Below are 12,406 nucleotides of genomic sequence, written 5' to 3' on the forward strand. Positions count from 1 at the left end.
TGGCGGGGCTCTGGAGTCGCTGTTGCTAAATAGCTATTTGGGGACACGCTCTGCTTTTGATGGCTTAAATTGACCAAATAGCTAAAACAAACAGTTTAATCGAACTTAGAGTTGGGCTAAGTGGGAAAGTTTTAAAGTTCTTTTAACTGCGTGGTACCTACGGATCCTTCAGAGCGGGGCAGGGTACCTCGGTCATGATAAAGTGCAAGGGCAGGGGAGCAGCCTGGGGGCTGCGTGCCACTCATCCCACTTGCCCACAGTAATTACGGTGCTAACATGGACATATTTATGATGTTAAAACATGGAAATAAGGGCTTTTCTATTCACCTGTTTATCTTTCCAGCCAGCAGTAGACAGCGGTAGCTGCTGCCACTGTCAGTGTTGAGCAGGGTCTAGGCACCTTCTCGGCAAGTAATTACGGAGATTTGATTTTACAAGATAAGTGACTGGACGAGAACTGCAAAATTTCTCTGTAAAGTGTAGTAAGTCCTTGTTTGGGTGATGATGCACTGCAGTGGGAAGGCAGAGAAGTAAAATGAGGGCCTTGTGTTGTGTTTTTGGTGACACTTTTCAAGCTATGCTTGCTGATTTTTCTTCTTTATATGTTTATGTTTTGGTTCTTGGTTTGTTAACGCAAATGGGGTGTCCCAGTCTGACCTGCATCTCTGCTCTGGATGCAACAGATCATGGGAGCAGTGCAGACAGGAGATGTTTTGCCAGTATTGTTAACAATGACAGGTTTATTTTCTTATGTCATATATAACACAGTAAAGACAGTCTCATAACTTAGTGTTTCATTAATAAATAATCAGCTACACTGTACCACCCACAGCCCTGCAGGGGTAGGTCCCATACGAAGAAGAGCAGAGAGAAATGAAATCCCGACCAGACTGTTCCAGTGCATAGAAGGTAAGTGCTTCTCTAAAATGTGCATGTCCAAACCTCTCGGTTACTGGTGGGCTGAAAAGTCCAGAAGGGTCTGTGTCCCAGCAGGGTTGGAGATTTGAGAGGAGTAGTAGTAGCGCTGAAGTACTCAGTAGCTGGTCACTTCACAGCTCAGGACAACAAATCAAATAGAGCATAAATTCAAGTGACGCGGTAAATTAGTCTTCAAGGCTTTTTGTTTTAAGTCCAGCTATGTAACGGTAAGCTCCAGATAGATTCATCAGCAAGGGAGCTGCAAAACCTAACCCTACTCCTATAGGTTTCTTAGCAGTACTTTTACGTGTAGAATTATATGCCGTTAGGAAACAGAGACTTGATGTCATCTGATTGCATAAACTTTTGTTTCTATAGTCTTTTGTATCTATAAATATGAAATTGGCAGCATGGGCAGTAATGGTCTGCATCCTTGAAGATCCTCATGAAGAGAGGTACAAAGCAGCATCCAAAACAGCACCTACAGCCAAAGAGGAGATGGACATGCATGGAATGATTTGTTAAATTTTCTTTCTGCTGGCTGTATCTGTGCTTTTTCTCTGCCTTGTTCTGTCTGCCTTTTCACTGTGTGAATCCCTTTCTTTCCCAAGTCTCTTAAAGTATCTTCCAAAAAATTAATCGTCTTCACTGCTAACGTCTTGTGCATTAGTCTGATTCTGAACCTGATTCTAAATTACAGTAGGGAAGTAGACAACATTGTACTAATTTTTGCTTGTCTTACGAAAAGTAATAACATACTTGGTTAAACTTAGTGAGTTTGCATCTCCTGTAGCCACGATGGCTGTATCTAGAATGGACAGAATGACTTACCAAGTAGAGAAAGGCAAACTCTCTACATAAGCACTAGCTAGAACTTTTATTTTTAATGACTCTTTTTTAACCTTCTGCTATAAAGAATCTTCAAAGTATACAGGAAAGCTTACCCAACCATGCACAAGCTGGTGCAGAGAAGATAAGACAGTCTGCCCAGTCTGTACGTGACCTGCGTGGTGATGTGTTGGCGGCAGGAAGGGCATATTGTGGATGTTGGTTTGCTTGAGAAGATTCCTGCTAAGATGATCGGAGGCTGAGACACCAAATAAACTGAGTTCAAGAGGAAATGGGAAGCAGCAAAATTAGAAGCATAGGAAATCTTTTACAAGTTATAAAATCTTAATTGGAGAATGTCGGTTCTTAATATGGCTGATCTAGAAGCACATATGTTACTATTATTGATTTCAAGTGTAGTCATAAGAACCACTGTACTGCTTGTTCTGTGTACCCCAATATGTTGCTCCTACCAGCAGCCGCAGCCAGTATTTACTCAGATAAGGACATATACAGGGAATTGCCTATGGGATAATCCGCATAGGCAGGCAGTCTCCACCCACTGGCACGTGTACTCTGACAATGAGAATCTATCTTCCAATATTTAAAATAACATGAAAATGCATGTTCTCCCTGAAGAAGAGATCTGAAGGATATATACGAGCTTTCTAGATCAACTTTTCAGTAGTTACAAGAAATTCATCAAAGTAGTTATTCTGACATACAAATGTCATCAGTCCGATGTTGGTGCTGTCCCCAGGCAGTAAAGTCTGCAGCTTCACTCATGTTTTTTCAGTGGACCTGTCTCTGTCATACTCCTTCAGGGGCACACCCCTTGTAGGTACATGAAGTGTGTTTTTTTCAGAAATGTTTTCAGTGAAAAATACCATTTTAAGCATCCTAAAACAAGTTTAGGATACATTCACACTGTAACCTGAAGCAAAACTTCAGGAGTGGGAAGGTATTGCCTGTTAGATAGATAAGATATAGCATATCTGAGTTTAATGCCTTCTGGTCTTAGGGATTTTTAAAGATCTATGTGTTTCCTTCCCTCCTGTAAGAGATGTTATTTGACTGTTCTTTGAAGCCTTTCCTCAGTGTCTCCTTTGAGCTTCTCCGCTTCCGTAAAGATGACTAGGACAGGAACAATGAAATACACTGGACTTAAAATGATTTGTTCTGAAAATCCTACTTCCTGCCTGGTTTAAAAAAAAAATGGGTGCTCCTGTAAGATTGGCTAACACTGGAAAAATGAGTCTGAGTCTCTTGTCTCAGTTTATCTCCCAACATTTCTAGGGAAATTTTCTAGCCTCTTAGATTGTGATTGGGTCAGAAAACTCCATCTTCTCTGTGGATTTTAAAACTAAAAACATTTCACTTTTTTTAGCATGTAAAGCCACAAACATTGTCAGAAACACAGTCCCCTGGCACTTACCTGGTTGCTCAATGGTGGCTGCTTCTCGACAGGAGTAAGGTGGGGGAGAAGGATACTCATAACCCCCTGTGCAAAGAAAAACAGGGCAAAACATGAAAATGCATACGGCTTGTGCCTCCCAAAAGCCCCGTCTGGAGTCTGACAAGGAGCTGCATGGCATGGTGCCTCGCAGGGGAGACCTGACATGGCTCAGTGAAGTACAAGACACGGAAAAAATGCAACTGAATTGATTAGTGGATTTTTAAAGCCAAAAGAGCCTGCAGTGACTAGCTAGTCTCACTTTCTATGTAACATAAGCTGAGAAACCAAATAGGTTTTTCAACACAAAGGCAGTAACTGCATCTATTCCAGCGTAACATTGGAATGATACTTGGTCTTAATTTAAGGACTCCTTTGATAAAGGATCCACAGTACCTCTAACTAGTTTCAGTGATTGCTACCCTTACTAGTAGTATCTAGAGCCTTTTTTCTAGTTTGAATTTTATCTATTCCTAAATTCCAGCCAAGTAATTTCATTAAATGCTTTGTTCTAGAAAAAAGTTAAAGATCTTTTCCCTTTTGTTGTGGTTAAGAGAGAAAGGAAGCTGGTGACTAAGACACCTCATGCTTTTTTAGTTCCTTTACTAATCTTACAAATTAAGAATGCAATCAGCCTACCTGAGCATGAAATAAATGAATGTATAAAAAAATACATTCATGAATACATTCAAAATAAATTCATATGTAAAACTTTACAGCCAGTTAGCATGGATGCGGTATCAAACTACCAGACTGGTCTGCAGCAGGAGGACAGTCCCTACAAGAAGTCTTGTTTGGTTGACCTGCGCAGCGTCAGAGAAGCCCTCACCCCTAAGCAGAGCAGCCCTGATGTGGGAGTCCATTGAGCCTTTCCGAAACAATGTGAGTCCAACCAGGAAATAAGCCCACAGGGATACAAAATGGGATGCAAAACTGGAATTTTCCAGAGTGAGACAAAATAGAATGGCAAAGATGAAAAAATGTTAACAGTGTTTCCTTGTATGGCGTGCCAGAAGCAGTAGAGATTTGCAATGGCATTTGGGTTTAATGGTGGTGGTAGGGTGTTTACGTTTTGGGTTGTTTTGGGTTTTGTTTTTTGGGTTTTTTTGGAGGGCGCGTTATTTATGGGAAAACAAATTTGTAAAAAATTAAGACGTAAAGAACTTCCTTCTGATCTAGAAGAGGAACGTGCTTAGTACAAGTGAGTTATCACTCAATGTGTTTTTGCAAAGGACTTGCTTCCTGTGCAAGGACAAGGTACTGCAACTCAGTGTTAAGATGTGTTGAGTGCCTATCCCTTGGTTGAGTAGCTCACAATTTTCTCAATAGCAGGAAGGTAACAAAGGTAGAATCACTGATATCTTAGTATGTCTTTCAATGAGTGTGGGCTCGAACAGTCAGAAGACAAAGGAGATACTTGTGTGGGTGTCAGAGCAATGCCTAGTTTCAGAGGGAAAAGCCAACCCAGCAGAGCAGCAGCTGTTGGTGCCCACTTGCAGTCATTGAGCTGAATTGTCAGCACTTCAGTCACGATGTTTCCCCATGAGACAGCAATGGGGAGGGGTTGTTCATCCCCACAGAACCTGGCTGCAGAACTGACTCATCTATGGAGGGCAGCTCTAGGCAGCAGGAGTGTTTGGGAAAAGGCCAGTCCTCTGGAAAACTACATTACAATTTAAGCAAGACATAGCCTGTCCACGTACAGTTTGCTGGCTGAACATTTGCTCATTAGGAATATGAAATTATTGTAGAGATACAACTGCAATTCCTTTTCCAATAAAGCATGTGGTTTTTGAAAAATATTAACTAAACAAACAAAAGTATTTTTTGCCTTTTCAAATGATGTTTCTATAGGAGATCCTATCAGCTTGCCTACCCAAACCCTGGCTTTTATGTGCTGGCACAGGCGCTTTCTAAACCCATCACGTCCTGGCAAAGCTGGGTCCCTTATGAGGTGGCTCAGTTACACTCTGGAAACTGACTATCAATGTGTGCCCCACAGCCACCAAGAGGGTGCTCTTTCCAGTGAAGCCTGCTTACCCTCTTGGCTGCAGTACTCTGGTGCAGAGGGTTCTTGCATGTAGGATTCACGGTGCGGTTCGTACATAATCATAGGAATTTCCACACGTCCCTTCTCACTAGGCATCTCTGCAGTTCACCTGCCAAAAGTAGTGCAAAACAAAATCTACTGTAAGTGATTTTCGGTGCTGTATGTTTGTCAATGCCTGCTGCTTTAATTCCTAGTTCACACACTCAGATTTTACTTAGAGGAAAATTAGCAGTTCTCATATTCTGGCTTTTTTATAGACTGAAGTGCAGTCAGTTCCTTTTACACTTCATGATGAGGACGATGGGAAGGGAGAGCAGAAAATACCATCTTTACATATTTCTTTGTGCTGGAAAGCTAAAAATGTTTCCCCAGAAAACACACTCTTCAAAGTGTGTAAACTTGTGACTGAAAGCGTTACCTTTGCAGAAAAGTTAACCTAATTTTTTTTCTATGGATTGTCAAAATAATCAAGGACGGGAAGAGCACACTTTGGAGCACTTGTGAAAAACCTTCACGTGTCATTAAATCAGAGCCTGCAACAGTGCAACCAGTGGCAATTTGGATCTATCTTTCATTTGGTTATTGTGCAACCTTATCATCATCATTACTGTGACCAGTTTTGTACTGTGAAACTACTGCCTCATCACTAGTGTGACAGGCTTTTGTTGGGCAATATCATTATTAAATATGACTGCGCTGCTTGAGGCTCTGAACAAGATGAGGCCACAAAATATGTGTGTTTTGCAGGTGTTAACAGGAACTGTTCCTTGCAATAAAGGAGAGTGGGAGGAATAGGATACAACTGGAGATGTGTCTTTGTATTATTGTAAATAGAACGGTGTTAATTATGCCTAGCTGTCCCTTGAACCAGTATTAACTGGTTGATTTCCTACTAATGTTAACTGTAGGACTCCTTTGTAGAAGAAAGTTACAGCCTTTCATGCAGGTCAGCAAGGAAGGCCAGTTTTGGTGGAAAAAGGAGCCAAGATGTTTGTGAGGAGCTGCTGAATGAGTCTGGTGCAGGTTTACTGGCTGATCAGGTAACTCCACATGGCTCTTTGCATTCTAGCTAAATGTCTTGTGTCGCTGTGCGGACACCTTCTCTGCTTCGATCAGGACTGTGCCCCTCTCACCTACTCACTGGTGCTGCAAAAGTGAGGGGTTATATTGTTAAGAGACACTTGGATAAGCAAGTAAGAGACTGAGAAATGTAACATTTCACAAGTCAGCACAAGCTGCCTGAATCTGTGAGGTCAAACTGGAGTAGGATAGAAGTTGCTGAACAAGGCCAGATGGTCTCAACAGGTCTGTTTTCAAGGTGTGTTGGAGAGCAATATGTGTGTGTTTTCAAGGTGTGTTTGGGAGGCCAAAAGAGAGAGGGATTAGTAGTGCTGAGATAAAGCATCAGTCCTTTTAAGGAGGAAGAAACGGAAACGGAAGAATTCAAAAATATCACTAGGGAAGAAGTGATTTTTCACAAATCTGGATGAATGGGAAGTGATATGGAAAATGGTAGCAGAATGAATAATAAAGGGAATAGGTAGGATAGTGTGGAGAAAAAAATCAGAAATACAGCCTTGGCTATGTTAAAGCCAAAGATGCTGGAGAAAATTGATAATATATGAATTGGAGAGGAGGGATGGGGAAAGGTGCATCTTGGTATACTCATTATAAAGAAGCTAAAAGAGGTGATTGGGAATGTCAGAGGTATAACAGGCCGTTGTTGAAGCTTCATGAGGATCTCACTGAGAAGAAAAAAGAAAAGTTGAGAATCAAGGGGACTTGGGTAAGATGAAGCTATGTGAGCCAAGGGGGAGTAAGGGTCTACAGAGAAGAAAGTGTGTCAGTAGTAACTGTGGGTTCAGGAGTGTGATGATAGACAATATTGTATTAGCCAGTGTTGTCCAAGGGCTGTTTCCCTGGGACGAGGATCAGTGGGCAAAATTATAGGGTTTTTGGCTTATTGCTATCTTGGTACTTAAACACCAGACACTAAATACTGGGTGGTGTCAGTTCAGTCACACTTCTGCTGAATTCATCTCTTTCACTGTGAAACAGGAAAAAGAGGAAAGGGCTTTTGAATTTCATCCAGTGACTATAGGCCCAGGCAAAAGGCCTATCATGAGGCACAGAGTAGGAGGGAATAATAATGTTTAACATAGTGAGAGCGTTTCAGGTTAACATCTAAATGGAAGCAAACACTGACTAATTCCTTGCTCCACCCAGTAAGGTATTAGTATAATATCACCAGTTAAATGTATAGAACAAGAGATGCAGAAGTGAATCAGCAGCAGAGCCAGGAACAGTGTGGGAGTCCCCCTGGATGCAAGGTTTGTGTTTGATCTCCTAGGGCTGTCAAGCACAGAAGCTGTGGACTGTAGGCTGTTGATAAAGCTGGTGCCCTGAATTTGCTCGCTTTCAGTGTCTTGTTACGTGCTTCTAATAGTGCTGCCTGTAGCTCTGTGTGTTGTGGCGGAAGACCTGCCCCAGAGCAGCTGAGCTGGGGAATGGCGTGGGTAGCTGGGCCTCGACTTCTGCAGGAGCTTCTTCAGCCTACCTGGGAGAAAGTACCAGGGGGTTAGATACCCCCTGGGCCTGAATGCCGCAAGTCCAGAGATCCAGGAAAGGCATTCTCTAGGGTGTTTTATGCAACTCAATAGACCCTTTCCTTTGGCGTGTAAGTGGTTACTCAGTTCTTGGTTGCAACCACGCCTGTGATGCGTGAGAGCTCTTTGGGACTATGACCCCCAAACCTGTAAGTGTTATTGCTGTAGATTACAGCTAGAGACTTTCCTCTCTCGGACACGATCATCTGCTGGAGAGGAAGGTATGGGAGAGAACACACAGTGTTAGTAGCCCTGTAGGAAAAAGTCGTAAGGAAAAAATATCATAGAATCATAGAATGGGTTGGAAGAGACCTTAAAGACCATCTAGTTCCAACCCCCCTGCCATGGGCAGGGACACCTTCCACCAAACCAGGGTGCTCAAAGCCCCATCCGACCTGGCCTTGAACACTTCCAGGGATGCGGCAGTGGGCAACCTGTGCTAGTGCCTCACCACCCTCGTGGTGAAGAATTTCTTCCTAATATTTCATCTAAATCTTCCCTCTTCCAGTTTAAAGCCATTGCCCCTTGTCTTATCACTAGAAAGCCCTTGTAAAAAGTCCCTCTGCAGCTTTCTTGTAGGGCCCTTTAGGTACTGGAAGGCTGCTATAAGGTGTCCCCAGAGCCTTCTCTTCTCCAGGCTGAATAACCCCAACTCTCTCAGCCTGTCCTTATAGCAGAGGTGCTCCAACCATCGCATCATCTTCATGGCCGTCCTCTGGACTCGCCCCAACAGGTCCATGTCCTTCTTGTGCTGAGGACCCCAAAGCTGAACACAGTATATATCCGACAGCAGTTCCTGAAGAGTAGGAAAATGTCCTATAAAATCCCCTCCAGAAACCAGTAACATCTTCGAGGCCCATGCTTAATAGCTAGGGAGGTGATGTAGTTGTCTTCTCTGCAGTCATGCTGGCAAACAAAGCTCTCTGCAAGGGCAGAGCAGACCCTTGTGCACTCCTGAAATGGGGACTTGGTTTCTCTGAAGGACTCAAGATTGACTCAAGCAACTGCAAACTACTTGATTTGCCAGCAGAAATGTATAGGCCCAGGGACACCAAAACAAGTCTGCCCCTTCTGTCCTCTGAAGTCTCAGTCTCTTCTCCATGTGGGTATAATGCGTTCACACTGGAAAATAAAGCTCACTTTAAGTCCTGTGCAAATAGTACGGGAAAAAAAAAAAGGCTAATCACGCCCTGAGGCATATGCACAAAGAGCCAATTCAGGGAAAGGAAGGTGGAAATGACAAAACCTTTATGTTCCAGGAAGGACATATCCTAGGGGACAACAGGCAACGGCAGTTTCCATCATCTTCCTCTGGATTTGCTCCAGGCACTTGTGTTCTGGTATGAAGAGCAGTTGTCGTGCAGCCAAGCAAAGCTGCTGAACTGCAAAATTCCACGCCAGGGCTCCATGCTCTGGCTCTCACCCGCACCTCTGCACATTCCTTCCCAAACATCCCTGATGGCTAAATAATCCCACAGATCAGAATAGTTTGATGGGTGCCTGCAAAAAGGCATAGGCACTGTCATTTGTGCTTTGTAAAGGGGAAACTGAGACACATGGAGGACAATCTTTTCAGGACTCCTGACAGGGTTGTCATTTGGCATCCCAGGTACGGTTCAAATAGTTGCAAAGAGAACGATGACTTTCCTCCTTTCTTCGTGGTTATTTTTCAGAAGGTTTTTTCGAGGTCTGCATGTTTGCATTGGTAGGCAGAGAGACAGTCTGTCTATGCAAATAATTTTTCACCTTTCAGAAATACTTTTTCCAGTTTGATTTCAAGTTCGTTGGAAATATGCTTCTCCCACAAACACTCCTTCAAAGGTGACATTGTGGTGTTTGGAATGGAAGTATTCATGAGCCTGGAGAGTCCCGTGGGATTCATGTCCGTTTCAACCTAGGAATAGCTCAGCAGAACACAAACTGGGAGCTACTCGACAGCCATTTCAGAAATCTCATTACTTGAGTGCTGATGCATCTTTGTTTTAGTCTTATGAGCCTGTGCCAATGAAGTATTTACGATTTCATTTGAAAACTGAAGTTCACTGCAGTACTGATTTTCTCCATTCAGATTCAGAAATTATAGTCTGAAAAGAAGAGGAGGCAGATCGATTGGCAGGTGCATGTGTATCGGAGTCCAGGTAACATTTCCCTTACCTCCATATTCTGTTCTGTCACAGTTCTTCCTCAAAAGTAAATTGACCTAGTTAAAAAAATGATGTGGTGCTTCTGTGAAAGCTGATCAAGATTTACTAATATTTTTATTTTTTTTTTATGTAACTGAGGCTTGCTTTAGCAAGAAGGTTAATTGTTGATCTCATACTGCAGACCCCAAATGAAGTTTTTAAAAAGTCTTCAAAAGTGCTTGGCACTGGCCTATCTCTGTTCCAGCTGAAGCTGCTCCCAGGACCCAGACATGGATGTAACAGCACAAAATAGCTAGCATGTATAGGAGTGGAGGAGAAAATGTAGGGACTTAGATATGTGAGAGAGGGACTAAAGTTGCAAAGGGCTGTCTCTGTGCCCTGTCTGTACTACAGCTGGCAATAAGGGCTGGATCAGCATCATGTCATCTGGCGGGAGGTTATCATATTTGGCTATCACATCATGTACCAGGATGGCGTCCAGAATCTTGGACAGGACAGCACACAGTGACTTTGTAAGAAAAGTGTGGGATTTGCCATTAACTTCAGGAAGAGTGGATTCAGAGACGGAAAAAAAGGACCATGGAATTTGGGAGGAAACATTAAGTGATTCAGGTATTTGAAGAAGATAGGGTAATACATTCAAAAATTTTGGGGTTTGGGAGATTAATGTTAAAACGTTATAGTAAGTGATCTTCAGATTTCATGGACATCTGGAGGTATAGCAGTTTTCACCAGTGATCTGTTGGCTTGTAGGATACTAGTCCAAAGGCTTTCAGTTTGGTATAATGTGTTCTTGTTCTCCTGCCATCACTAGTTTAACATTTTCTTGGGCATTTAGCCCTTGCAGCTGCGTTTATGAGATAATTTCAATATCTGCTATTTTAAAGAGTGACCTTAAAATGCCATTGCTGGCATGCAATTGCATCTGTAGCTTGAACAATATTGAGTACCTCTGTTTCACTTTATTGAAACAGTTAATTCTAGTTTTCGGCTAGCAATGAAACACTGAATTCCTCAGTGGAGAGATCTTTTTCCTTTAGCCCTAAGTTGGTTGTTTATGATAACATTCACAATGTGCTGAGGCTTTTCAGATGGTCAGGAAGGAATAGTTTCAGCTCTTAATACCGATAAACGAAGAGTTGGGGAGCAGCATTCAGGTATTTGTTTGTTAGCTTTCATTTTAAGAATAAGAATAGAGATGACTGCTGGCAACATATTAAAAGTTGGACATTAAAAAGTGTTCAGGATGTCTGAAGTAGATAAAATTTTCAACGAGATGAAGGATGCTCTGCCAATTCCCCATTCTTTACTCCCAAATTTCATTTTTAATCCCACAATTATTCTGGCTTTTAAGCCTGTATCAGGCTACCAGCTTCCTTTCTCAAGTGGAGAGGATGTAGCTATGGGGGATTCAACTGAATATGAACCATATTTCTTGTTGCAAACTCTTCACCTGGTTCCTTTGGCTTGTCTGTTGACTGCATTGGCTCACTAGCCAATATGTAAGGTCACTGCTTGAAGTGGTCAGTGGAAGAAGTTGGTCGTTCATCTGTTGAAGTCATCAGGATGTTTTTGTCATTGAGCCAGAGAGCTGGGCAGAACCCAGAAAGTCACGGTGTAGATACTGCTTCTCCTCCTCTCATGTGGAAAGGGGGATATTTATGTGTAATCCAAGTCCCCATGGCTTACATGGAAGTTTAGCGTAAAACGAGCATCACCATTGTTCACAAAATCAGGAGGAAGCATATACCAAAGAGTGAAACGTTGGTGAACTGGGCTCTACTGAGAAAGAAAGAGCTCTTTACTTTCTGCATTTTGGAGAAAACCTTTTCTCCATGACATTGTAAGTGATGACACAGGTGAAATGAGATTTGGAAGGTCTGGAGGTTTGGTTTTATTTTGGTTTTGTTTTAAAAGTACAACCCAGTGCTTGTTTGCTGTGATGTGCCCCTGGAGGGCTGGTCGCCTGCGTACAGGGCTTGCGCAGGCAGCTGCAGTGCTTGTGTGTGCAGATTGGCAGCCTGGCCCTGCCTATGTGGACTCACAAAGCTGCTGCATAGGCAGGGACTCACTGGATTTTCCAGTCCTGTCCCAGGTCAAACGTTTATGTTGGATTATCCCTTCATCAAGGGAGCTCTGCTCTATAGTTCAGTACACATACTGCTCCTGTTGCTCTCACCTTAAAGCAGTTCAAACCACTGTAAACTTTCACAAACCTAGCCTAAAATTATTCATGGTAGTTTATTCCTGTTTGTTATTGTGCCATGCTTTTATAGAAGAACCTCCCTTTGAGAGAGCCCAGAGAAGATTCCTATCTCTCTGCAGCCTTTCCTTCACAGGGCTAAACAAGCTTTTGAGTCCTTCTCGTTTCTGTACAGTGAATTCATCCTTCTTGGCCATGAGTGGC

General features: G+C 42.7%; 1 protein-coding gene across 1 annotated transcript; it reads right to left on the reverse strand.

The window, feature by feature from the left end:
* Window positions 1–1,290: 1,290 nt before the first annotated feature.
* On the reverse strand, window positions 1,291–5,345 carry LOC104161961 (cell death-inducing p53-target protein 1-like). Its single transcript, XM_009700564.1, has 4 exons — window positions 5,240–5,345; window positions 3,182–3,247; window positions 1,863–2,022; window positions 1,291–1,399 (listed from the first exon to the last, which is right to left on the reverse strand). The coding sequence occupies exons 1-4, from the start codon at window positions 5,343–5,345 to the stop codon at window positions 1,291–1,293; spliced, it is 441 nt and encodes a 146-aa protein (XP_009698866.1).
* Window positions 5,346–12,406: the final 7,061 nt, after the last annotated feature.

The sequence above is a fragment of the Cariama cristata genome, unplaced genomic scaffold (genome assembly GCF_000690535.1).
Source record: "Cariama cristata isolate BGI_N322 unplaced genomic scaffold, ASM69053v1 scaffold33805, whole genome shotgun sequence".
NCBI classification, from domain to species: Eukaryota; Metazoa; Chordata; class Aves; order Cariamiformes; family Cariamidae; genus Cariama; species Cariama cristata.

Excerpts from the sequence above, each read along its gene's own strand:
- LOC104161961 (XM_009700564.1), bottom strand. The coding sequence starts at position 5,345 with ATGCCTAGTGAGAAGGGACGTGTGGAAATTCCTATGATTATGTACGAA. Across the intron at positions 3,248-5,239 it reads AGAGTACTGCAGCCAAGAGG|GGGGTTATGAGTATCCTTCT; the intron begins GTAAGCAGGCTT and ends TTCTTTGCACAG. Across the intron at positions 1,400-1,862 it reads ACCAGCTTGTGCATGGTTGG|GTGCTGTTTTGGATGCTGCT; the intron begins GTAAGCTTTCCT and ends CTTTGGCTGTAG.